This window comes from Tetrao urogallus (genome assembly GCF_951394365.1).
Source record: "Tetrao urogallus genome assembly, chromosome: 13".
NCBI classification, from domain to species: Eukaryota; Metazoa; Chordata; class Aves; order Galliformes; family Phasianidae; genus Tetrao; species Tetrao urogallus.
In genome coordinates this window covers 2,040,071-2,067,817 of record NC_136826.1, presented here as the reverse complement: position 1 = coordinate 2,067,817, position 27,747 = coordinate 2,040,071, and the positions used below count along the sequence as shown (strand labels likewise).

At 42.5% G+C, this 27,747-nt stretch overlaps 1 protein-coding gene across 1 annotated transcript; it reads left to right on the top strand.

The window, feature by feature from the left end:
* Window positions 1–3,029: 3,029 nt before the first annotated feature.
* On the top strand, window positions 3,030–25,915 carry RADX (RPA1 related single stranded DNA binding protein, X-linked; the record flags this gene model as incomplete). Its single annotated transcript, XM_079541806.1, is given in 21 exon segments — window positions 3,030–3,066; window positions 4,735–4,802; window positions 4,805–4,856; window positions 4,859–4,995; window positions 4,997–5,066; window positions 5,069–5,110; window positions 5,113–5,769; window positions 6,508–6,650; window positions 8,411–8,603; window positions 11,774–11,882; window positions 12,033–12,124; window positions 12,221–12,343; window positions 13,242–13,349; window positions 14,908–15,075; window positions 15,608–15,768; window positions 16,245–16,453; window positions 17,159–17,227; window positions 21,348–21,418; window positions 22,597–22,890; window positions 24,725–24,904; window positions 25,770–25,915. Coding segments are annotated over 21 exon segments (3,129 nt in total).
* Between the last annotated feature and the right edge of the window lie 1,832 nt (window positions 25,916–27,747).

Below are 27,747 nucleotides of genomic sequence, written 5' to 3'. Positions count from 1 at the left end.
TACTGTATGTGCCTGCTTTAATTTGAAGAGCAATGAACTCTGTTCTACAACCTGAACCTTGGCATACGACTTCAAAAGCAGGGAACAACGCAAGCTGTGTACTGTACATCATGTATGTGGGTTTTTTATTGTTCCCTAATGTAAAACCGAAACTAATAAAAAACTGCTTTGAAAATCAAAACTATCATTGGTCTTGTTAGATTCTGTTACATTGGCTTAAGCTATTGCAGAAGTCATAGAAAGTGTTGGTTTGTTTTCCAAATCCCACGAGTATGGCTATTTCTGCCTGTATCTGCCCATAGACATGAAATAATACACATCCTTGGAGGGCATAAAGATAATCACAGAATCACAGAATCACAGAACTGTAGGGGTTGGAAGGGACCTCCTGAGATCATCGAGTCCAACCCCCCTGCCAAAGCAGGTTCCCTACACCAGGTAGCACAGGTAGGCATCCAGGCAGGTCTTGAACATCTCCAGAGAAGGAGACTCCACCACCTCCCTGGGCAGCCTGTTCCAGTGCTCCGTCACCCTCACTGTAAAGAAGTTCTTGCGCATGTTTGTGCGGAACTTCCTATGCTCCAGTTTCTGGCCATTTCCCCTTGTCCTGTCTCCACTCACCACTGAAAAGAGTCCGGCCTCGCCATTCTGCCCCCCACACCTTAGATATTTATAGACCTGGATCAGGTCCCCTCTCAGTCTCCTTTTCTCAAGGCTGAACAGACCCAGTTCACTCAGCCTTTCCTCATAGCAGAGATGCTCCAGGCCCTTCACCATCTTCGTGGCCCTCCGCTGGACTCTTTCCAAGAGATCCCTGTCTTTTTTGTACTGGGGAGCCCAGAACTGGATGCAGTGCTCCAGATGAGGCCTTACCAGGGCAGAGTAGAGGGGGAGGATCACCTCCTTCGACCTGCTGGCCACGCTCTTTTTAATGCACCCCAGGATGCCATTGGCCTTTTTGGCCACAAGGGCACACTGCTGGCTCATGGCCAACCTGTCGTCCACCAGGACACCCAGGTCCCTTTCCGCAGAGCTCCCCTCCAGCAGCTCATCCCCCAACCTGTACTGGTGCATGGAATTATTCCTCCCCAGATGCAAGACTCTACACTTGCTTTTGTTAAACCTCATCTGGTTTTTTTCTGCCCAGCTCTCCAGCCTATCCAGGTCTTGCTGAATGGCAACACAGCCTTCAGGCGTGTCAGCCAATCCTCCCAACTTCGTATCATCGGCAAACTTGCTGAGGGTGGCCATTATCCCCTCATCAAGGTCATTGATGAAGATGCTGAACAAGACCGGACCCAGCACAGACCCCTGAGGAACACCGCTGGTTACAGGCCTCCAACCGGACTCTGCACCACCAACAACGACCCTCTGTGCTCTGCCAGTCAGCCAGTTCTCAACCCACCTCACTGTCCACTCATCTATCCCACACTTCCTCAGCTTTGTTATAAGGACGTCATGGGGGACAGTATCAAATGCCTTGCTGATGAGGAGACAGTGAGAGTTCAGATTGCACAGAATGTAAGAGTGAGAGCCAGCACTGTGCTGTGAGTTTCTGTGCTCCTGCCTTCCTCTTGCACAAATGCCCAGTGGAACTGGAGAGACACAGCAGCTTGCAGACTCCTGGCACTGCAAGAACTGGTTCTGTGTTCCTGTATCAGCCTGAGGGCCTGGTTAGTCCATTCTTTTTCTTAGGCATGCTCACAGAGTCTTCATTGCAGCACATGAAGTGTACTGCTGTATCTGAGCCGTGAGCACATTGAAGCTCTATCACTTCAGAGTGAAAATTAGGAAATTTTCCATTTATGCCAGCGTTGGTGTTGGAAAGGGTAAGGGCAGAAGGGGAGATTTCTCCAGAATATTTATGATGGAGATGAGTGTTGTTCGTCCATGTTCCGTCTCCTCCATGCTAGCAGAGCACGCTGCCTCCAGCATTCAGTATATGGAATGGACTCTGTATTCTAAGTTTAACCATGGTTGCTTGCTTGAGCACTGAGCTTAGTTTACCCAGTGTTCGTAGCACCAGAAGTTCTTTCTGAGCTTCAGTCATACAGTGCACCAGGATTCTTCCACACCAGTAACTCCAAATGAGTTTCCCTCCCCAGCACAAGAAACATCAGGCTTCAGTTCTAGTGCTGTTCTGCCTGAACAAGTGCTTCCCTCTGCTATTTGATTTCCTACTCCCAGATCAAAAATGATTGCAGTATGAACAGGGAAGCAATTCTGGAATTCCTCCTTTGCCTGCACCAATAACTCTGCTATAAAGGAACTGCAGTGATTCATTTATGCATTGTTCGTAGATTTGGAGATGTCACTAATATTGAAGAAAAACATCTTGAAATAAGTGTTATGGTGGTTTTTTTTTTTCCTGGAACAACTGTGAAAAACCATGTAGTTCTCAGCCCCAGATATGCATAAAGACTTTCAGGTGCTGACCCAAGCATCAAATGTTTCAGAGGTGTGGCTGTGGTTTCCATCTTCCACATCAATTACCAGACTTTCCCCTCCCCCTTAGCTGACATTGTTCCAAGATGGTTCTGTGTACTAAGGGCAGTATTTGTCTGGTTTGTGTTAGTTTTTACAAAAAGATGAACAAATTTCTCCCTTCACAAAAACAGACAGATAAACAAGCAGTCTTTCGTCTAAAAAAGTTTCAGGAACAAGAACTTGAAAAGTAGTCAGCAAACTGCTCTTTGTAACTTCTACCATTACTGTGAAAATAGCAGCTCTTTTGCCATTCCTGTTAACACTTCCGCATTTTTGCCTAGTTATAAATGTACAAATAAATGCTGACATGTACTCACTCTGGGCTGTTGTAAAAGATGACCTCCCTGAGTCCTGGCAGGCACGCTGCCCCAGCCTGAAGTGCCTGCTCCTAAGTTTCCCAGCTGCTCCCGCTCTAGGCTTGGTGTGCACACCCCAGCCAGAAACTACTAAAGGTAGTGTGAGAAAGGAAACCCAAACTGATCACATCTGAACAAGTGACACCTGCTAGAGGTCTGCAGCCAAACTGGACAAAATGCCCAGGGATGTCAGATGACAGTATTATAATCAGAGCAAATATAGGTAATCCCAACTCTAACCTGCAAGGATTAGGTTTGGGAGTTGGGTTACCCTGCCCAGTCAAGCAGTAAAAAGATTTTTGTCTCCTCTGGATCCATGTACTAAGCAGATCCCTATGGCAGGTGCTACAAGAAATGACAAAGGGACCTCCACTGAAAAAAAATCTGCCCTCCTTCTCCTCTGCTAATGCTCAATGGCATGAACCGACTGACGTGCAGGTAGGAGTGGTGAGCCAGAGTCTGGGGAGTACTGTCATCTCATCCTACCCTTACACAGGAATATGCTGTGGTAAATGCTAACGAAATGAAAAGCAAACTGGGCCCAATTCTGGCACTTGTCTGTGAGGCAAATCATTACAATTCAATTTATTTGCAACAAAGTAATATTATTCATGATCCTCTCCTGCTCCCCACCCAGGTGTTCCAGGGCAATACTGCTACAAAAACTGGTTGCAAGCTGCTAGAAACTGAACACACAGCAGCAAGTTCCAGACTCCATCCATATACTGATTCAGGTGACACAGCTTCTGGCATAAAAGCAAATCATGGAAGAGGTGCACACTGGATTCTAAAACAGCTCTCTGACATCAGTAGATAAGACCAGGCCTTTTCTTGACCTTTCTTAAGGTAGCAGTCAAAATTGAGTTAATAGCGGAGTTACTTAGTGCCCTTCTCCTAAGTCTGCATCCTTTGTTTCATGCTGTGCATGCTGCAAGGTGCTGCACAGAAACAGTATCTGTGTCCAAAAGCAATCCTGAGAAGGTCATCAGGTTCTGCTAAACAAAATTACCAACCATTTATTTAGAATCTGTGGGGAAGGGAAGGCATTAGCAGGCACTAATAACAGACAAACAAAAGAGAGAAAATTCCTCTCCCTGGAAAGAAACACCCTGCCTTAAGAACCCTTCAAACCTATTGTGACTGCTCATATTAGAACTGTGCTGATAAACATGTATCCATGTTGAATATAAAGGCATAGATGAAATAATTTCTGTGACAAGATAACACTTCTGCAAATAAAGTTATGCAAGCCTAAGGTTTGGAGGTTGTGTCTCATACTATTAAACCAAAATATCTTCTCTCGTGTGCTCTGTACTTTGTACAGCCAGGCAGTGACGCAACTACACAGCAACAGTGCAAACTGCCCAGCATCCAACAGCCTCTAAACTCCTTTCTGCTACTTGTTGCTACTGGAGCTCACCCAAAATGACATTGTAATTTTATTTTATACTAGAAAGTACTTTGTTACAAGCTACTGCACTGTTTTGGAATTCATTTTTTTCTCCAAAGACCATCATAAAGCTGGATTACAACCTCAGTGTCAGGTCTAGACAGCTGGATTTAAGTGAAACACGAGCAGTGCAGTGAGTTCACAGCCCACCAGCAGAACAATCTGCCTGCTGGTCATCTGCTGCTTTACTGAGCTGCTCCTCAAACGCACAGGGCTGATTAAAGGGCAAGAGCACGTCTTCTGGGCAATCACCTCAAAAGTTATGTATTATTTAATCGTTCCTGATTATTGCACAGATTGGGTTAACAAAAGGAGCTAAGAGGTAGCGATGAAAAGCACTGGAAAGGCTGCTTTTTGTCAGAGCGCTCTGTGACAAGCAACTGCGTTCTGCAGTGAACTCGGCGATCCGGTGCAGCAGATAATTTACTTCTGAACCCGCAGCATCCCTTCGCGTGCTTTTCATTTTTGTACTAAACGCAGTGCTAGCTGGACCTCTGCTGGTGAGAAAGAAGGAAAGAAAGCAGGACGGAGTCAGCGCAGCAAGGAGCCGTCACCGATCTCACGCCGCACCGCCGCTCGGCGCCGTCAGCCGCAGCCACACAGCCGCAGGTGCAGCGCTGCCCGCGGACGCGTCCCTCACGGCCGGAGCCGCGCTCGGGGCGCGGTGGCGGGAAAGGCGCCCTCACGCCGCCCTCTCGCCGCCCCCGGCCGAGCAAGCCCGGGCAGGCCCCGCGCCGCCGCTTTCCCGCCGTACCTCCCCCGGCGACCGTTAGCGGCGTCGCATGGCAAGCGGCGCGCGCGCGCAGAGCCCCGCCCCGCCCGCCCGCGCCATGGCGGCGTCCGGGAGCGGGCCGAGCCCGCCGCCGCCTCGCGCCGCCGCGGCCCCGGGCGAAGGGGCCGCCATGCAGGAGCCCGACCCGGAGCGCCCCGCCGAGGAGAGCCCGGGAGGAGTCGCGGCGGGCGAAGGCCCGCCCGGCGAGGAGGCCTCGTGGCTGCGGCGGCTGTCGGAGGAGGCGCGGAGCGGCTGGCGGCTGAGCGCGGCCCCCTCCGAGCCGCCCGCGCTGACGGTGGCGGCAGTGGAGCGGTACCTGGCCGAGGCGCCGCCCGCCGCCCCGCGCTATTGGTACGACGTGACGCTGGCGGACGGCGCGGGGCAGGAGCGCTGCTACCTGGCGCCGCACCTCAGCCGCCTGGTGCAGCGCGCGCACCTGCACGCCGGGGCGCGCGTGCGCCTGACGCGCTGCTCCTACCTGTACGACGAGCGGCGGCTGCGGCGCGGCCTGCTCTGCGTCGAGGCGCTGCAGCCCGCCTCGCCCCCGGCCTCGCCCCCGGCCCCCGCCGCGCCCCGGAGCCGCGGCCGCGTCCCGCCGCCCCTGCGCGGGGAGAGGAGGCACTACCTGCCGCTCTGGAACAACGAGGATCCCTACGGGGACATCTGGGTGGCGGAGCGGCCCCCGGAGAGGGTCGACGTCGACGGTAAGGCGCGGGGAGAGGGGCGTTACGCGGGAAGGGCGGCGGCGTCCTGCGTGGTGTGAGGAGCTGTGTGGGAGCGGGACGGGAGCGGTGCCTTGTGCCGTGCTGGGCGCCTCGCTGCTGCACAGACGTGGAGGCACTGGAGAGTGTCCCGAGGATGGGCAGTGGAGCTGTGACGGCTCTGGAGCACAAGTGTGACGGGGAGCGGCTGAGGGAGCTGGGATGGGTCAGTCTGGAGCAGAGGAGGCTCAGGGGAGATCTTAAAGCACAGCTCCCCGAAGGGAAGCTGTGGTGAGGTGGGGGTCGGCCTGTGCTCCCAGGTAACAGCGATAGGACTGGAGGTGATGGCTTCGAGTTGCACCAGGGGATGTTCTGGGTGGGAATTAGGGAAAGTTTCTTCTCCAGACAGAGCAGTGGTGTTATGGCACGGGCTGCCTGACGGGTGGTGGTGTCACAGCGTTTGGGAGGTGTTTGGGAACCGTGGAGATGTGGCACCGAGAGCTGGTAGTTGAACTGGATGATCACAGTGGTCTTCTCCAACCTCTGTTATCCGATCATTTCCACAGTTATTGAACACCTCTGGGAATAGTGACCCCAGCACCTCACCTGGTGCGGTTCAGCAGTCAGTAGATAACCCTCTTAGATGTGATGTGAAATCCCAGTCTGAGAATTTTTACTGTTTGCTGAACAGTGTTTCAGCATCCAATCGTGAATGCCTCCTGCTTTTTTTCTTAATGGCAGTCTCTAAGCTGATTTCCCTTGGTCAGCTGGAAACGACCTGGAGAAGCAGAATTCATTTCCGCCCGCTGCTGGTGAGAGTCCTGCACAAGTCTAGGCTAAGGTACTACGGGAAGCCAGAGAAGAAAATGGACATGCCGTACCAGGTAAAGAGGGTTCAGGTCAAGTCAATACTCTTGAACAAACTTCATAAAATATTTGAAAGTTATTATTCCCATACAGTAAAGGCATAGAGTTAAGAGTTATGTTATAGCTACTTTGTATTAAGAGTGCCACCTACATAAACTTGCAAGGCCCTACTAAGTAGGGAAACAGTGGAGTTGTTGACGGTACATACAGACTTTGGTTTGGATGTGTTTTGGTTGTTAAATAGAAAAAAATACTTGGAGTTTATAATAGCTTAAAAGAGTAAATGTTTTCTGCTCTGTATGCTTTGGAAGTCAGAGTTAGTCTGTCTGTACCAAAAAAAGAATTGTATTCTGTAATTCTTGCACTTTGTGATTTCCAGTTACACTGTTTTACTGTGAAACTCTTACCAGCTCTCAGAACATGTTTTTCTTGCAGTATTTTTGCATAGTGCTTCTTAGAAATAGGCAGGACATGTGGTTGGCTGTTCATAGAAACTGAGCACCCGTGAGCTGCTCGCTTATTCCTCCTGCTCCTCCAACTGGAGAAGGAGAAAAAACTGGAAGAGCAAAAACAAGGAAAAACTCCAGAGTTGTGATAAGGACAGTTTAATAAGTGAAGAAGGAGGAGAAACAAAAAAATGATGCAGAGGGCATTTGATCACCAGTCGCCTGATGCCCAGGCAGTGTCTGAGCAGCAAGTGCTTTGAAAAGACCCAGTCTCATTGCTGAGCCTGATGTTATGTGGCATGGAACGTCCCTTAGGTCAGTTCAGGTCAGCTTTCTCAGCTGTTTTGCTTCCCAGCCTCTTGCCCACCCCTGGCTTACTTGCTGCAGAAGAGAAACAGGGAATCAGAATAGCTTGGGTTGGAAGAGACCCCAAGGATTATCAAGTTCTAGCCCTTTTGCTACAGGCAGGGCCACCAACCTCCAGATCTGGCGCAAGACCAGGTTACTCAAGGTCCCATCCAATCTAATCTTGAACACTTCCAGGGTTGGAGCATCCACACCCTCTCTGGGCCTCAGAACTGTGCAGGCACTGCTCAGCAGTAGCTAAAATGCTGATGTGTTATTTATGCTATTTTAGTTGTGTGTAGAGAACATAGCACCATGAGGCTGCTGTGAAGAAAAATAACAGCATCCCAGCAAGATTCCATGCTGCAGAACAACAATTTACAAACAGGTCAAATAACTTGTGTGTTATTCTACGAAAGAGGGAGATCTTGTTCCAAGTTTCCATTCTCTCTGCATGTGAAGGTGAATCTTGGTCTCTTGTTGGAGGAGAAATCTGTCACAAGCAAAGATTCAATTTAAAGATGCTGGTTTACAGTGCAGACTGTCTTCTGTCATGTTTTATCAAGAATGTTTACCCAATGGGCCTGTAACAGCTCAACTTTTAAAACATGCTTTTTCATCATTAAAATGTTATTCTAAATATTGCATTCTATCTGGTAAGGAAGAATCTTTTCTCTGAAAAAAGAAACCCACAGATTGCAACTGTTATCCCCTACTGTTACTGAATACTGGAAATAAGAGTTTGAGCTAGAATAGCTGTGGAAATTGGGGATTCCTTCAGCTCCAGTACTCAGTGCAACTTTTGGAACATTCTCAGGGTCTGTTTGCAGTCAGTGAAATTGTTCATGAGCCAAGCAGCCAATGCATGATTTGTCAGTCCTCTCCTTCCCTCCACAAAAACAGAAAACAAAACAAACAAACAAACAAAAAAAACCCACCAGAATGATGATAAATAAAAAATGAATGTATTTTGTCTCTTTCTTTAGGCTTACTTTGAAGTTGCTGATGGTTCAGGCATGATGTCCATGGTTCTGTGGAATTCCTTATGTCCCGAATGGTATAACAGTATAAATGTTGGCACCGTGCTCCTCCTTGAACAGTATGCTGTCAAAGACAGTTATCCATTTAAAACACAGCCAACCCCAAGAGATCCACAGATGAAGAGATTTACTACAATCGGTTAAGTATTGCAGGAATCTGTTTTGATTCAATGAACCACAGCTCTAGTAGGAAGTGAATTTATTGATATGTTGTCTATCCCTACGTTCTGGCTCTGAAAAATGTCTTAGCATACTTCTCTGTTTAAATTTGGATCATGCCTTTGAAGCTTATTACAACAATTAGTTAAAACCTTTGTTTGAAAATATATATGTACAAATCCCTCATGCTCCGGTACTGGATTTTAATCTGGTTCTTTTCCTGGTTAGTAATACAGATATCACTTGGGCATTGCTGATTCCTGCTTCCAGGCCATTACGGCGCTTCATCGCTTTCATCTGAGCATAGGCTTCAGTGGGAGCAAGCCCCAGTGCAAAGCTCCACTGAATAAACCATTGCTGATGCTGTCTGTACTGAAACAGCAGCACCGTGGGAGCACTTATTTGAAGAATATCCCTGGGTTGTGAGGAAGTACTTCCTTTCTTGCTGTTGTTCGACAGATATTCAAGGGAATTGTGCTACAGAAGCACAGGTGCCACAATATAACAATAACAGCCTTTTCCGGGGTGGTTTTTTTTCTCTCCTGTTTCATTGAAAGTGAGTTTTCCCTCCCTTAGGGTTTATTCTTGGAGCAAACAGCAGCCAACTTTCAGAATACACCAACAGCTGAAACAAGCAACTGTGTTTGTGAAGGATGATGTGTGTATAGCTTACTAACAGTGATGGCTTCCTAATGCAGTTGCTACACTGCATAAAAGTAAACAATATTTTCCCTGCTAGTAGCAGTGTGTTCTCTAATGAATCTTGGCCTTAATATCAGATGTTAAGTCTGAAGACTTGGTGATGAGTTGACAGGAGAGAAGTGTTTAGCCAGGCAATGAGTGTCTGGGAGGGAAGCTGATGCTGACTGCAAGCCAACCCTCAAAGCATTTCTAATTGCCACAAAACCTTTCTATGTGGAGGGGATGGAATAAGATATGTTCTGAGATTACTTTCTCTATGGGCAAACATGGCCAATTCTAATGCCTTTATTCACACTATGTTACTGATTTCTGCATGTGTGATTGGGTAGAAATGTTGGTGGAGAGAGAAAATGGAAGTGAGCCAGTGGGCAGTAAATTATATCTCATGTAAGATTTAAAAGAGTCTATAGTAAAGTGCAGTGGCATGCTTTCAGACACAGATAAACTGAAAACAAGTGATGTTTAGTTCATACCAGCATGTATGTACAGTATCTTCTTTCCTAGCACAAACCTCAGAGTTTTATCTTTGTAGGAACTTGAAAAGCAAATCGTGCCATGTGTTGGTAGGTCCTGCATCTGTATATCATATGTATATGATGTATATGTATATATACATATGATATCATATATGATATATATGTATATGTATCTGTATCTGTATATCATATGTATATGATGTATATGTATATGTAAGAGAAGAGTCAAAAGGGAACAGAAAATCTAACAGAGCAGTTAAAATCAATTTTATGCAGCTCTCAAGAGCATGATTTTCTTTTGTTGATGTTTGAATGACAGTATATCTGAAATCAAATGCTTCTAACTCTTCCGTTAATATGTCCTTGTGCACTCCATATGAATCAGCTGTATTTCAGTTTTTAAAGCGTGCACAATGAAAATTCCAGAAGTTCTACAGCACACTGGTTACAGCAATCAGTTACAATCAGAACAAGTAACAGTTACTTTTTTCCATGATCTGTTTCTAATTTGTAATTCCATCATATCCCAACTTCAGGATGGTTCCTTCACACATTTACAGGAGAATGAATTTAAGATGTGTCTGGAGGATTAACAAAGTCAGAGTTCCTTAGGCCACGAGGGAAAGCGCTCAATTAAGAGCACTTGCAAGGCAGTTTGCTGCCAGCCTATCGCCAGTTCTCTGTGAAGTGAGTTCTGTAAAGAGCACATTGTTTCCAGTGTGGGATTGTGTGACATACTGAGAGGTGCTGTTCTGTAGCCTGACATGGCAGAAGCTCAGGTGGTACCATCACCTTGAATTCTGCCTCTGGACAATGTGTCACACGTCACTGAATGTATGTGGGACAGATCAGAACAGCTGCTTCAGTCAGCTGGACTGAGCTTCACTTCCGAGTCGTTGCACTGTAAATCCTAGCCCAGTCTGTGACTTTCATCTAACCTCAAAGTGATAGAAAAAAAACAAAAGATAGTTTTGATGCTCAGGAATATTTTATTTTCAGAAATTGTCTTTCAAACACTACTTTGAAAGCACCACGTGCAAAAACACGTTAATCCCTCTAAATACTTTTCTGGCAAGTAGCAGCCTGAAGAAAAGAAAGTAGAGGATCTGACTTATAAGAGTATAACATCTTCCTAGTGTCACATGGCTAGCAGGAGGGACCTGATAGACCAGCTGGACAGATTGCTTACAGCTAGCAGTTGCTTTTCTGAGTGCATTATTTGAATAATCCATTGCAAAGTGTCTTGTAGAAACTGATCAGCTCGGTGTATTTCATACCGGTGTGCTTTATCCAGCAACAAGAGAGGCAGTGCTGTACCACTGTGTGTATGCTGTAAATGAAGCCATTCCTTCTGTATTTTTATCTGGTTGCAGCCTCCCTTCTCTCAGTACTACCATGTTTGTAATTTAGCATCTAAACACTGCTTAATAAATGAAAGTGTTCAGGTGCCAAACCATAAACGTTCAAAGACCTTTTGTTTTCTTGTGTGGCCGTGCCATTATTTCTGTCATACTAATAACAATCTGAACTGGTATCGTACGTGGCTGTTTTCTTTTGCTAGTTCTTATTTTGCTTTGATGTCTGCAAGTCAATTTTAGATTGCAGTGACATTTGTAGATGAAGCTGGAGTAGAAATATTTCGTAGCTGATCAGTGTTATGCAAGTTTTGATGGCTTTTATTTTAATATCTGCCTGATCAATCTAATTGACTCATGTAGGGAACTGGAAAGTTTAGCCTTGTTCAGATTAAAAGTTGCACTGTTGTGTGCTGTACCTGCATTCCTTACTTTATCTCAGTGGAAACGTGAAGTCAGGAGGCTTCGCTGGTGGTTTCCCAAGCAGTGAGACGTGGTGGAATACATCATTTAAGAAACCTCGCTCAGTTTTGTTGTGGGTTCTCAGTTAAAATGAAAAGTGTTTTTTGAATGTGCAGTAGTGCCTTAAATGCTTGTGCGTTTTCTTTCTTTGTCAGAAATCAGCCTCAACGTACGAAACCCACCGACCAAGATCAGCATAATTTCCGAGGAAATGGTTAAGGCAGAGTGGGGATTGCCTGAAGTTAAATACCAGTTTGTTACAAGGTAAAGTTTGTTGTTTGTGAAGCTGGATCTTAGACTTCATAAAGTTACCCTGAGCATTAATTGAAGATGTGCTTTGAGAAATTTTCTGAGGAAGTTTTATGTTTTGCCATTCGTTAATACCAGATTTGTTTCTTCCGTTTCGTTTTGCAGGACGGAGCTGAATGACTTACCCAACAACCATTCCTGTGATGTTATTGGCCTTGTGACCTTTGTAGGAAGGGTGCAACGAACAAGAAAGAAAGGTTTTTCTAGAAATATGACTTCTGAAATTTATCAAAGCATTTTTAACTGTTTGAAGTAGCACTTACATGTTTTTTCTTATTACTTGTTTGTATAAGAAGATGGTGAAGACTTCTGGCTCTATCGTTGGGCACATGCCATTGATGGGACCTCGGACAAACCATTCATCCTGGAAATATTTGCAACTTCTCAGCCAGATGTATTTGAGCGTATTCACCCAAGTATTTATTTCTTTACAGTATTTTTTTGGGTTTTTTTTTTTTTTTCCCCACTTGGTCCCTTATTTCAAATTCTGTGTATAATTGCCACTAAATTAAAAGTAAAGATCCCTGGATTACCACCTCAAACAGAAAATCACCGTTGAGGAATTAAAAGAAAAAAAGCGAATGTAACTGTTTGAAGCTCTTTCTCACTCTGATCTGCCAGTTAATCTAAACAGCTAGGTAGACTACATAACCTATCTGTGGCTCATCTGCTGTGGTTAATTTCAAGCAGAATCTAGTGAAGCACCTGGGGTAATGTGCTGCTTCATCAGAGACAACTAAAGAAAGAAGGCAGCTGTTCCAATCTATTACTCTCTTTGTCCATAAATAAGTAAATACGTTACTGGATATGATTAATCTAAGAGGATTGGAGGGAGAGGTGAAAGTAGAAAAGCTTTTTAATTTAAAAAAATATATTTTCAATTATTTTTGTTGTACAGAAACCATCAATAAGCTGTGGTGGTTGCTGCATGTAAGCTGATAATGAGAAGTTTCAGGCTGTGGACTCCTTAATTATGGATTTTGAAAGGGCTTCAAATATTTCTTTTTGCCCTTTTTCCTCTCCTCCTCCTAGCACTCATCCTTCTGGTGACACTGCTCTTTGTTAAATTGATTTCCTACCTGATGAAGTGTCCTCCTAGTGTATATGCTGAAATTTTCTTGCACAGTTCTTAAGTTGAAAATCTAATGATGTCTCCCTTTTCTAATTTATAGCAATGGCTAAATGCTTTATGAAATATTTATAGGGTCAGTAATTAAATCAGCTTGTTTTGAGCACTTGAAATGAATGCTGTGTGTGTCAATATGAAGATCTGCCATCCATGATAGCCAGTAAAACAGAAGCTTTTTTTTTCAGTGACATACCTGGTGTGTACGCAGATGAGGGTGGTGCGGGATCTCTCTGAGAATCCTTCCCACACAGTTTACCTTACAACGTCCAACGAAAGTCAGATATTCATCACAGGTAACTTGAAGTAATTTTAGCTGTTTGTACTTCTAATCTTAGTTGGAAAGGTGGCTGTATAACAAAGTATGCAGCTCATAGCATTCGTTTCTCAGTCAGAAACAACTGAGTAATGAATGGTGGTATTACAAAAAGAGAAAGATTGCCTTCTGGTGAGGCACAGGTGGATGAATCTTATGAGAAGTGAAGGCATTATCAGTTTTAATCATACATCTACAATTTCTTTCAGGTTGTTTTAATCATTTGATAGTGTTGCAAGGAAATCTACCCGTTTTCTAAAATAAAAATAAAAATCAATTGCAGCTTTTGTGTTTTATAGGATTTCCTTATTCCAGAATATTGGTACGACTGGGCTAAATTTATCTCAGTCAATATTTTTCCTAAAATATTCCGAGAACTGTTCTGTCCCATCTTTCCCAGTGCAGAGGGCCCTGTGCATGCCTCACGGCCTTGGAAGGGTTGTGCTGCTGGACCACGCTTCAGGGCATTGCTTCCAGATGCTCGTGCTGGAACACCCCCAGTGCAGTACCCTGGCCCTGTGTGCTGGATGCAACCAGGCAGCAGCTCCCAGGCAGCCCTCAGCACAGCTTTGTAGCACGTCTGTTGAATCAGGAGGCAGATGGTGGCATGTTATTGCAGCTGAGCAGTGTAGTGGCCTTATTGCAAGGCAGTGCTGGGTGAAACAGGCATCTCTTTCACATGTTTCTCTCTCCATCTCATGCCTTCAGTTTTACTAAGATACTACCTACCTACTCAGTCTGAATCCTACTGCTGACGAGGAGGAATGGAGAATAATATGTGCTAAAAACTGATCTGAACTTAGTTGCATACATGTGGTTTTGGCTAAGAAGTTGGGTATGTTCTATGCTTAACTGGACTGGCAAAACAGTTTAGTCTTTTTCTTAACAGATTATCTAAATTACACTTAAATGAAAGGTTTGAGAGCCATTTTTTTGTTTCTTTGTTTTCCTTCTGTATGTTTTGTGCTTGGCTTTCTAATTACATATTTTCCTCTAGAGTTTTTCCCCGGTCTAGCTTTATTTTGTCTGTCTGCATCTTAAGTGAGAACTGCAGCTGGAGACTGCGAGCCACTGCATGAGATCTGTTGCATTTGACAGTTTAGAAATAGACCTGTTGAGATTATTTGATAAAACTGGTCAGTATCTTCATTTTAAACCCGCCAACATCTGCAGATGTTTGTATGTTCTTAACCGTGGAGGTTACCAAAGAGTGAAGGATGTGTAGGTCTTCAGCAGAGCAACAGAACGAAGTGATTGCATTCATAAACTCCTCTGAGAGAGTGTCCTGGTAGCTCTGCCAATTGTTGTATTTCTTTTCATTAACTTTTGTCTAACTTTTAAGTGTCAGCTACAAGTGTTAGACAAGGAATTCGAGATACTCTTTCTGTGAAACACCATTGTCTAGTAGGAAGATCTGTGTTCTCAGGTGCAGTTTTTCCTTGTTCTTTTTGCCTGTGCTGTTCAGAATAGTTTCAAGCTAAAAATTGATGACAGTAACCCGCTTTATTTTTGATACCTGATTATTTTTGTTTTAACAGGGTGGCACAAGGGCCAGCCATACACCAAGGATACTAAAGTGAAAAACTTCATTCAGTGGACTAGAACACAGAGTGAAGCTAATCAAATGAGGAAAACTGTCATTGGGGGATATTACCCTTTTCCACGACCTCCAAACAACTTTCTGAAGTACTGCAAGAATAATAAAGGTATCACGTTGTCAAATATCTTTAGTAGCATTTTTCAGTTGAGTCTTACTTGGTTAGAAAGCAGCAGTGTTAGTGATTGTACAAATTTGTAATGCCATTTAAGAGAGTTTTCCTGTTGTGAGTAGTAACGTATCATAGGCTAAATCCTCACCTTAAAGAAACTATCGTGGCACCATTGGCTGCAGGAAACTCTTAATAACTTACGTGAACTGCAGGTCTGCCCAGAAGCTTTACTTTCACTGCTTCTAAATCAGAATTAAAGGGAGTTATACTGAAGAGTATATTGAATTAGAAGTTTCACTAAAGCACAAATTGTGGTATCTGATAATGCATACCGAAATATACTGTGAGGAAAGAAAGCTTCTTGTTTAACTTCTTTTTCACATGCTATGAAGGGTTTTCAAGAACACGTTTTTAAATCAATATTTAGTAACCAATGACTCCGAAATTTGTTTTGAATCATGAATACAAACATCTTGGTACTGTATGTCTTTAAACTCATCGTCTCATTTGTGGGGCTGCTCTTTTGCAGTTGAATCAGTTTTGAAAGCCATAGGCGAGCTGGGAGAAGAGATTGAAGGTCTGCATTACAGGGAACACAAACGCATTGCTATTCAAGGAATAATCAGTGCCATAAGATACATCAGCTGTAGCAGTGCAGCTGAAGATGCCTCAGGAGTGGAACCTGTACAGGTACAGCACCTGAGAATGAATGCTGTCGCACTTAAGCAGCTATGATCGTAGTTAAAATGGAGACTTTTGCATTTGATTCCAGGAGTGAGCTACACTGTCTCTTGATTAACTGCATTTGTTATTTTGGGAACAAAATAGTTTGGAAAGTCACTGTTTGAAGACTTCTAAAAAGCAATGATTCAGTGCTGTTTTGTGTGTGCTGTAGCCAACCTTCTGTACCACTTCATAACTGCTTAGGAGCTGCTCATTTAACTGACCAGATAATTAAAAGTAAATTAGAATGCGAGAGAGCTGACTATAGCAATGTTTGCACTGTCACTTTGCAGACAGAATTTATCATGCTAACGATTGGAAGGGAATTGCTGCTAGATAGGTACAGTAAATCATTCACTCAGAAATATACTTGAAAACATTGAGGCTTTTGAGTTGGAAGAATTAGTTTTATGTACTTTAAAGCTCTTAATTAATTGTTGCAGAAAGATGCACAGACTCTTGAAAGCTCTCCTGTGTCAAAGCAAGATGACGTTCACAAGGGAAAAACAAGGAGCCTTCAAGGTGCAGAGCTCGGGTCTTTTCGGGAGCCAAGTCGCACTCCTAGGGAACAGCATCAGCATCAAACTCAACTATCGAAAAAGAGTACAGCCAAGAGAAGGACTCTGCACAAATCATGTACAGACACAGAACAGTAAGCTCTTATAACTCTGTAGTATATCTTCTAAAAATGTTTCTGAAAGTTAATTCAGAGCCCAGCCCCTGGAAAAGCATGTAAGAAAGCTAAAAAAGCTGTCTATTGCATTTTAATGTTCAAAAGGCAGCTACGTACTTCTAGTATCAAGTGGTGATGTCTGTGATTTATTTAATGAAATGCTACTGCATCTAGTCCAACGTAGGCAAGGGTTACAAATCCAATACAAGCGGTGAAATAAGGGGAAAAAAAAAGTCTGAGAAAACCTTATTTTCAAGAGTAAAATATTTGCTTGTGCAAGGTTGTCATTTATGGTGATGTGTTTGTGAAAGATCTAGTTTACCCATAACTGATCTTAGAAGCCTGGCATCTATATTGAGAGATCTGAAGTTTACAAGTCTCATCTCTTCACTTTTCACATCTGAAAGTCATAGTGGTGGGAAAAGAGCAGGTGTTCAGAATTTCTTAGGGGGAAATGAAGTGCAATATAATTAGGATTGAGTGAAGAGTTTAGACAAAGAAATGTGGTGTGTTGAAGTTCTGTTTCGGCACTGTTAGAGCAGACTTGTTAGTGGATTTCCATTCCATAAGATAAATTCCAGCATTCGAGTGTCTTAGGTTCTACCTGAAAGAAAAACATGCATGTTCTTTGCTCTGTGTATTTAACAGAATACTGTAAAATAATGATGAATTTCCTATCTTAAGGGGAACCACATCTGTTACTTCTGTATCCTCTTATCCCTATTACACACGCTCAGCAAAAAAGAAATTAAGGTAAGTCACGTGAAGGTAACTATGTTAAATAATTGAAATGATTAAGCAAAGATATTTGAAACTCTTGCAGGTCAAGATTCTGTTGGAAGTGAGAGAACAGGACAGAGTAAAATTTAATATTTTCTATTGATTTTCTCTGCACTTATTCTAGCTAAAATATATGGAATTCTTTTATCCTGAAACACAGTTCTGTGTATGATACACAGATGTTTACAGCTACTTGTGCTGCCTGGGGAAAACACTGTCACAGGGGTCCATCGTGATAAATGGAGTAAGGTATATTGTATTTGTTTTAGAGAGATTGCAGTTTAAAAAGGACAGTCAAATGTAGGATGGAAGGATGCTTCGTTAGCAAGCAGAGTGAGCAATGTGATACCATAGATGGTTCTGTTTGTAGCAGCTGAGCTGCACGTTTATCCTCTGTGCTGCAGTGATGGATGTACTGTGGGCCCTGAGAAGTCCTGTGGCTCCTTCCACTGCCCAGCACTCAGTCTTTATTGAGCTTGGTTTGGATCCAGAGAAGGATTTTACAAAACCCAACAAACTACCAGTCTGGGTGGGAGTTTCAAATCCAATGCCTTGACAAGACTGGAAGCTTAAGAAATAACTATCAATGGAAATTTATTTAAAAAAACAGTGAATGATGGTACCTGTTAGTCTGGGTTACGTAGCTCCTGTCATTTCCTGTAAGGGTCGTAGGTTCTTCTTGTTTGTTCCAAACATAGCTTGAGTAATTGGAATGTTTGAACCCCTCGCTGTCAGCGATTTCAGAATGTCTGATTTGTTGGTGGAGCTTTGGGTTTGTAGCACATGATACACACAGACCATGGAGGCACAAAAGGGGCACATCTGTGAGGAAAGGCCGCGAGGTGTGGGGCTGTTCAGCCTGGTGAAGGCCTGAGGAATTTCATCATAAATGTCTGAAAGGGAGAGTGCAAAGGAGATGGCACCAGTGGTGCCCAGTTGCAGGACAGGAGGTGATGGGCAAAACCTGAAACACGGCGTGTTCCATCTGGACATCAGGAAGCACTTTTTCTTACAGTCAGGATGGCGGTTAGCCCCCCAAGTGCCTGCTGAATTTACTCACAGCACCTCTTCCCTCTTCACTGAAAATTACATTTCTTTTGCTTGTTGAGAACTAATTTTTGTTTTGTTTTCATGGGGAGAGTGGGTGGGAAGAATTTGTTCTCCCCTTTTCTTGTAAGTGAAGTAAAAAGTTAAGGTCTGTTTACTTTGTTCTCTGCTTTTCTCAATCTGCTACTGTCCCCGCTACCTGTGTATCCTGTACTCTATGCCATTAGTGCTAGAACTCCAACTAAAGGAGGAGAAAGTCTGTGTTGGATTATGGGAAGCTGTTTCACTCTGTGTAATTAAAAGGTAACTTGTGTATTTCTGTAATTAACTGTGAAGTTGTACTGAATTCTCCAAATTGCAGGGGAATAAATGGAAGGTTAGCCTGATGTGCTTTAAGCTTGCATTGTTCTCTGTTCTGTTGCTTAGATGTGGTGGGACTCCAGCTCTCACTGAGGTATTTTAATATGCTGATGAAATAGCAACAATAGCAGTATGTTTTGAAGCATGCTTTGTAGCTTGGAATATTTTGTATCTAGTGTTCTGTGCAGCATTTCAGTGTGAGGTTGCCTTGCTGAAGGCTTTTTTTGGTTTTAAACAGAAGCAGGTTTTTTTTTTTTTTAGGCTCTTTGTTTGACAGCCTCAGTTCCTGCATTTCTGAGGTAACTCACAAGACATCATAGGGTGTTTGAATGTGTGACGCATTCTGATTATTAAGGGCTTCAGAAAGTTAAGAGGAAACTGATTAGTTTAACACTCTAGTTGATATTTATATCCCTGCTGCCAAAGACATTTAACATAATGAGCCTTTTATATACCCAAAATCAGTTTAATCGGTGGTTTAGTGTGGATGGAGAAAGATGAGGAATTTCAGACCAGCTTATTTTTTCCACTGAAGTGAAAAAACCACAGCAGTAGCATTTTAATCTTCAGAAACTTAGCACTGCAGTTACCACAGAATTGCTGATGACGTTCTGGACATCTTAAAAGTAACTTGTCTGCATGCTTTTGTCCTTGGACATCACTCATAAATGTTTCATGCAACTCAGATCTTTCTCGTTTTCTCCATCTTCTTGCATCTGGAAATAACAAATAATGAAATAAAGGCCTTTTTTTTTTTTCCCAAGCGGGTGCCCGTGGAAAGCAGAGCCTGCAGAATACAGCCTGCAAATAGGAAATTTGGCATGGGGTTCTCATAAATTGGCAAGTTCTCTTAAATTGGCACGGGCAAAATGAGAGCGTGGATGTGTTGGTGCACAGCAGCCCCAGCAAACTGCTCTAGACATCAGGTGCCTCACAGTCTGGCTGGCGAAGAAGCTATAAATTGTTGTGTATAGACAAGTTTCCCTCATCTATAAACTCAGCTGAATTAGTGCCATACAGACATCCAGTGCAAAGTGTCCAGGAGGAGTAACCTGTTGCACAAGTAGTTGAAGTCATCCCAGCCACAGATGTGTGTAAGAAGCCTGGGAAGAAGTGGGGAAAAAAACTGGGACAAGTTATTTCTACATCTTTAAGAGGCAAAAGTAGCTCTAAATCAGAACCTCCTCACCTTGATAAACAGGCAGTTCTAAAAGAAAAAGAAACCATTTGTATGGCATCATCTTGTCAGTAGTATGGCTCGGTGTGCTCTTCTCTTTAATGAAGAGGGAAGGTAGCTTGCATCTCACTTGGCGTGTTATTTCTGAGCGAGCTTTGTAACGCTGTGCTAAGTTTTCATGTCTGTTGTTGAGGAGGCTGAACGTTGAAAATGAGAATCGGCTCTGTGGGCATTCATTTTTAATTAGACAGCTTCTGTTAATCATTTTATGATGTCTTTAATGTCTTGAAAATTTATTAACATAGCTGATATGAAGGTGATTACTTTATTACTGTGCATATGCAGTAATTACACTCCAGGACAGTTCTAATAAAAAGAATTAATCATTCATAAGATACTATTTTAATGGAAAGATTCTTTTATCTAAAAATAAGACCATAAGAGGAACAATGTAATTACTGAGTTCTTCTGAGAAAGATAAGAACTTTCCAGTTACATTGCTCCAGAAAGTGTAAAATCCTGCTGCGTAAAATTAGGACTTGCAGCTTGTATGTGTATTTCCAAGATTGCACTGGACCTCTGAATTTGAAGAATATTTTGGACCATGCAGTGGCGTTGAAGAGCATTGCAGTTTTTGTTTATCAGTGCTATTCACACAACTGTGCTCTGAGGTCAGTTGGGTCGTGGGGGCAGGTGAGATCACGGTGCTGTGAGGTCCACTCTGGTAACTACTTTGTTTTCAAAATGAAGTGGCTGAAACCTTAATTGGTCAGTCTGTGCTGTTTGAGTGAGGATTCTTTTGTGCCTCGGGTTGGAGGTGACAAGGCAGTCACTCTGATACATAGCTCACACCACGGGGACAATGCATTTCTTAGAATATCCTTAACACTCAGGAAGCACGACGTATTTCCTTTTGTATTTTCACCACTGTATTCTAGGTATTTTCTGTTTGTTATGAGACATTAAAAGAGGGTTTTTAAGATTTATCTTCATTACGAAATTGCAGAATGTGCAGGAGAAGTCAAAACCTTTTTACCACTGAAGTAAAGAATATCCCACTGAATAGCATGTACAGCCTTTGTTTTTCTTTGTCTGTGTGTTGTTTCTGTGTAATTGCAGTCACAGTGCTTTCTTAGTAACCACTTCATAGCCCAGTATTTCAGAGGTACCTTAAAAATTAGTCTTGCCTGCATCCCACTTGTTTGTGATGCAAGATCCAGTAGAGGGCAACAGAGACTGGCTTTTGTGTGTCTACTTCCTTATCTACTTCATAGAGCAATGAAATAAGGTGGTTCTTATCTTAAGCTCTTGAAAATTGATTTACTGAGGTCTCATTATGTCCAGCTGAAGTCTTATGATGTGAAACCAAGTGCAAATACTCACTCATTCAAGCCTGTTTCATTTATCACTAGAAATCTGCCAAGATTAGAACTTCTGCTGGGTACTGGTTGAGATAAAATAGATTTGAAATATAATTTAAATATATATACATATGTTTCGTTTTTATAGCTTGAATGAATTTCAACACGAAGACTGTGTACAGGAGCAGGCTCCATCAGACAGCTCACAGTGCTGTGCAGGTATGTCACAAGTAGTTGCTGTGTTTACAAGTTTAAGCCAACTTCTTCTCTTCAGGTCCAAAACAGGCAAAGGTATCCTTAGAACCACTGTTTTTATAGTCAGCTCTTCTGTACTACAGAGACTGTAGCAACCTCTAGGGAGCTGCTGTGGCTTGCTCTTATCCCTGGTGCACTACGAAAGCTGTCAGCAAGGACAGCATTAGGCTGTTTCCCAGCATGAGAAATAGATTCTCAGTGTTGCTTCATACAAGCTGTAAGTCTCTGTTGTGCCTCAGAAGACTCAGGGGTGCTCAGGAGACTTATACTAAGTCTTCACATCTTCTTTTGAAACTTTTCTTCCTATACTGATATGCATGTGATAAAATTGTTCCTCTCCAAGAAGACAGTCCCAAAATGACATGAGTACATAATTAAAAAGACAAGATGTGGGAAGAAATGGTACAGCGTACAAGCCAGTCATGAGAACAATGGTTAATTTTTTTTTTTTCCTCAGTTAATCTTATCAATTTTTTCTTTTTTCCTCTGCACTTGAAATACAAAGTCATATTCTAAGCAGCTGCTTTCCTGATGTTTGTTTTTTGGATGAAGGAAGAAGTCTGGTTTGTTGTCATTATGTGAAGCATGGCCTGATTTTTATTTCATGCCACTACTTTGTCATGTTTTCTTCTTTCTGAAGGTTGCCTGGTAAGAATTTAACTGTGCAGGAAATGTTTTGAAATGGGCTTTCTGATAAGCTGGACGGAGGGCATTCGAAGTCAGTAGTGACAGATATATAAGTTTTTACCATAAACTGTGCTCAAACTGTTTATAATAATAGGAAAGAACAATGGAGCTATCGCTGTATAGAAAAGAAATTGAAGTGTGGCATAGTTGTCAGTGTTTGTGTAGTTATTGTGGAGGAATGGGGAAGTTTACCTTCATTGTACACGTTTTCAACTTGTGGTGGTTTCTGAGCATTCTTTAAACAAGGTATTCACTCTCCAAAAATGGGCCACGGTGTCCAAACGTAGCCTCTAAGGTTACCTGTTTGCTCACATTCCAAACGTAGTTCACTTCTTTGTGTTCTTTGTTTTGAACATACTGCCACAACTGAGATGTTCTCATGAAAATATTTCTGGTCGAGTCGAGATGATGTGATCCTATGAGCGTACAAGCAACTAACTATTTATTAATAACAGACCAGGGAGAAATAAACGATACACCTGAGACTGAAGAGACGGCAAGAACCTGCACTTCGTGGCAGAGTAAGCTGTGGGCACAAGTGAAAGACAAGTTGATGAAATATTTGCATCACAGCGCGATTTTCCCAGAAAGCATCCCGTGTAAATTTGATTACATGTACAAAGACTTACTTATGCAGCAGTACAACCTTCATGCAGCAGTGCACCAGCCAAAAGAAACCAGAATAGATAAAAGTATCGGTGAATTTAAAAGCACTGGTGGCCTTGGATATTATGAAGTGACAGTTCTGGGTGAGTATTTGGTGGCCTGGCATCTAAAATGATTAAGCAAGAGCAGAATAAGATCTTAGTTGTTTCCTGTGTTGAGAATGGCTTGGAGGTTGGTAAGAAATTGAGTGGATTTCTCTGGCTTAAGTCTTTGGATGTGTGGGTATTTAAGTTTGAGGAAAAAAAAAAAAAAAAAGACATTTTTAGATCTTTGCTGGAGGAATGAATTAGGATCATATTTCACCAGAAAGCTGTATTTCGTTGCATTTACCATCACATCATTAATTTTAATTACTGGATATTTTGTTTCTGCTTGTTTCACTTTCCATTTAATTGCAATTTTGTTTATAGGCTTATGCTTCTTATTTGAAGAATTGTGTATGGTTCCTTCAGCTATTTATTATTACAGTAAAATATACATTCTGTGCAGTCGTTCAACCAGTTTGACTTAATAAAGTAAATAATCCAATTGCTCTTTATTGTCAGCTAACTTTTCTGTTACAGAGGTGTTCATCAGGAGTAATTAATGTTCTTGAGGACACCTTTTGATCTTTTTGAGTTTCTTTTGAGCTTTGTCCTCATTGAAGTTTTTTTTTCTTGGTTCAGTTGTTCCTGAGGTATCTTTTTTCTGCCCTAAAAAAAGTAAGGGCTTGTATTTTAGCCATTCTCATCAAGTGCTCTGCTGCTTTTGGTTGGCACAAAGCATCAATTGATTGACCTGTAAGTAGAAATGTGCGAGCTGATGATAAATATGCAACAAGATCTCTTCCACTGCCGTGGAGTATTAATCTGTTTGGTTTGTTTTGCCAATGAAAGGAGAAGGAAATTGGCTGGATTAACAGTGCTCATGTTTTGTTACTGCACTTTAAAAGTTTCCATTATTTACAAAGGGGGATTTGCAGAAAAGGTGTTTAAACATTTACAGTCATTAGAATCTTGGAACATGCAATGTAGTATTCCAGCTGAAAGTAACACAAGTACTGCACCACGTACTGCATAGATATACTGGATGTAAATCAGATTTCTTTGCCTTCCTAGCAACTACAAAGCTATAAAGGAGTGTGAAATGGCACCCTGTATTGCTTTAATGCTCTTTGAGCTAACTGCATTGTTACCTTAAAGCCCAGTGTTTGCAGCACTGGCGGTTTCAGTGTTCGTGTGAATTGAGATGGTTGTCATGGGTTCTTAATTAGTGAGCAAAGGGCACATGGCTGAGAATCTTCTGAGGGTACTTGGGTCACTCTGAAAGCAGTGCCTCCTATTTATTTCCATGGAAACAGCAACAGATACAAACAGTAGTGTAACACTGTTGGATAGAGCAAACTCTCAGCTACAAAACACTATTTGTAAGCAGTCCCCACCACTGGCTGTGTGTTGTTGTCAGCAGTGCACAGAAGCCTGCGTGCCACGCTCATCAAAATCTGCACCAGTGGAGATGACCACAGCTGAAACCCTCTGCCTCACTGTGCTCACATCCACTTTTGTTCTCCATCCACATTCAGTAAGTGTCAGTGAGTGTCAGTAGGTACCGTTTCTTCCATGTGGAGGAATTCAGTCTCACCCTTTGCTCCGTACCCAACTTCCACATCAGATGCATTCTGTCAGACTGCCCCTCTGCTGTCACAAGGGAACGTTTGGGAAGGTGCAGCTTATCCTGCTGTGCCACCAACATCTGCCTCTGACATCATGGGCTAACATCCTAACAGCAGGCATTACTTTCGGAGCAGCCTTCATGTATACCAATGTTCAGCCTTCAGTATCTGATTGTTTAAAAAATAAAAATAAAAAAGAAACGCACCATTGAGTTGTTGATAGACTGGAGATGAAGTTTACTGCTAACAGATACCTTTTCTAACAGGTATAAACCACGATGTTGCAATAGATGTTGCCTTTCTCCCACTGTTCGGTCATGAAGATCCCCACTTATTTCCCGTAGAGGAAGTGGAAAATGACCCGTTGTTGTCTTGCATGAGTTGCATCTCCTGTCAGCAGAAGGCCACTGGCACTGGAACACTTTGTGACGTGTTGCCACTTTCAAGTAAGACTGGCTTTTACTGACGTCACTCTTCTGTCTTTTGTTCTGTCTCCCAGTGCAAACTTCAGTTGTCCATCGGGCGTTGTTCACCTCTTCACAGAAACATCTGAATTCGATGTGGCCATCTTAAATAAACAGATATAATGCTGCATTTTTCAAGCCTTTACTGGGGCTGCTTTTGTACTTGGAAAATAGTATTTTAATACCCAGAATGCAAACTCCAGAGTGACCCAGGCGGTGCCTGCAGTTATTTGCTGATGTAAAATTGTACTGATATAGAAGCCATTACAAGTATGTGAATAATTGCCTTCATCTGCTTTGAAATAGGGTAGAATAGCAGTCAGTCCACCCGTTTTGCTGATGTCACTTGGAACAGCTGCTTTAATGCAACCTACTATGCCTATAAACCAAACTATTTTCCAACTACTGAGTTATTTTACCTCAGATTGTACTTCTCGTTGCTGACACCTCTCAGCAAATATGGTGATCACTGGTACTGCATGTCGCACTGCACAGTGCTAGATAGGTCTGGTGTTTTCCTGTATGTTTATACAGGCAGACCTGATTTCATTCAAATGCATCTTTGTTTTTCCTTGAATTATGCTGTGAAATCTGAGGGCCGCTGATGTTCAGTGCAGATTTCAGCTTTTTCATTTCTGAGTTCTGATGCTGTCACTTCTGGTGGTTGAATTTATTAGTGAGATTCTACCCCAAAAAATAACCATTTCACAGTTGCCCGACACTTCATAGTCCAGGCGTGTTTTTCAGTGAAAGAAGGTTAAATGTCTACGTTTTCCATAACTTCATGGACAACCATGTCAATTCATCGTGCTGTGTGTATCTTAAGACTACTTCTCTTAACTTCTAGATGAAATTGTGAAAGCAGCAATGGACCTCGACGGCAAACATGTTGTCTGTATCTTGGACGTCTGTCACCTGGGTGATGACAAGGTAGAAGTCTTTCTGAGCAAAATCTACAAGACAGTGGAAGCTGATGTGCCAGATCCAGTTTAATTTAATAATTTATTTTTCAAAATTAGATACTGTTGAAAAGGAGGGGAATAAAACTGCTGTAACTTGAATACGCCCTCTACACACTGCACTTTTCTAGAATGAGCAGACAAAAAATCACCATTCTTACAATAGAACAGTTGCAATGGTCATCCACATAAATGAGAAGGATTGTTGCCTTATTTGTGACACTCACAGATCACATTATTGCACAGCGTCTTGGTCACTTGTGTGCAAGAAAGATGAACTGGCAATATGGTGAGCTTTTGAAAGGAGACTGAGAAGCACGTCTGTGATTTGTCTTTCCCTGCCTAAGTACACAGAGATGTAGGAAATGTATGTATTTAGGTGAGAACTTAGAAGAGAGGTAGGCTTTCCAATACTAAAGGCAGTGTTTGCAATAGGATTAACTGGCCACAGTAAAAATTTAGGCTGGAAATCTAAATTGTCTTGAGGGTAAGAACTGTTACGTCCTGAAGTGATCTTTCAGTGGGACGTAAGGGAGACAGCCTGACTGCTTGCACCTTGCAGCCTTTAGTACTGGGGGCTGAACTCAGTGGTCTAAGAAGATATTTTCAGTTCTTTTTACCTGAGCAAAGTCACCTGTATTTCTGTATGTCTGCTTTTGTACGTACGTACGTTGGGGAGTGAGCAAAGCACCCAAAGGATTTTAATGTATTTTATTTATTGATTTAAAAAATGAAATATTAAACTTTCTTAGTGAAGCTTGCTTCTAGCTTCGCAAGAGAAAAACTTTTTAAGAATTATGAAACATGTTAGGATGCTGTTTGTCACACCATTACTTTTTTTTTCCCTGTTCACTACTGGTACTGTCGTTCTTCTTTTTGGTAATAGCTGAAGGAGAGAACCCAGGAGCTGCAAGAAGCTGCTGCTTCCAGATGCCCAAGTGCTCTAAAATCCCATCAACTCTTTGGCTCTATACTAAGTAGCAGCTGCTGGCTCCTCCTCAGCTCAGAACTGAGTCCCTCCTTCTTCATAACTGGCTTCAAATCACTTTTACAGCTGGATTTTGATGAGATTATTCTGAAGTAGGAGCTAAGACACATTGCTAGCTGCCAGCTTGTCCATACGAAATGCTGGTCTCACTTCAGTTGTTTGAGAAGAAACGATTTATAGAAGCAGATTTGTTCTGAAGCTTCAGTATTTGTTCTGCTTCAGAACAGAAGCAGAACTGAAGCTTCAGTATAGAAGCAGAACAAATCTGCAGGTAAGAAATCTGAAGCAGGTAACTGAGAGGCACCTCTTTCAACTACTGTGTCACTCATTTGCTGTGAGGACAGTGGATTTTGTCTTCAAGTCCTTCAATCCCTACCCTAACTTCAGTTAATGGTAATTGAAGAAAAAACTTAGCTGCCTTTATTACAGTAGAATTTCATATGCAGCTTGATATATAAAGGCATTTACTTTTTATTTAAAAACAGACAAAAAAAGTATTCTGGTCTCTATGATGGTTTACAATTTAAAAATGTATTAATGAGAGAAGTTTAATTTAAATTGCACAGAGGGTGAAAGTTAATTAAATGTGACTGTGTATTGTATGTTTATATTTTATATATATCACATAGTATTAGTTCTGGAGCAATGCTTGCCAAGTCAAGTCTTTGTAACCATACCATAGAAGGCAAAATGAGCACATAACCATCCCAGAAGAGCTGGGTGTTGCTTGCATGTGTAATTTGGATGTTCATGGCTACGTGAAGATCAGAGACCATTGCTCTAGAATGAGGAAAATTAGCACCAGCACTTGTGTACCAAACTGAGCCCTGCTGACTGTGTCAGTATTTTTTTTATTGAGACATACTTCAGGTGGAAGT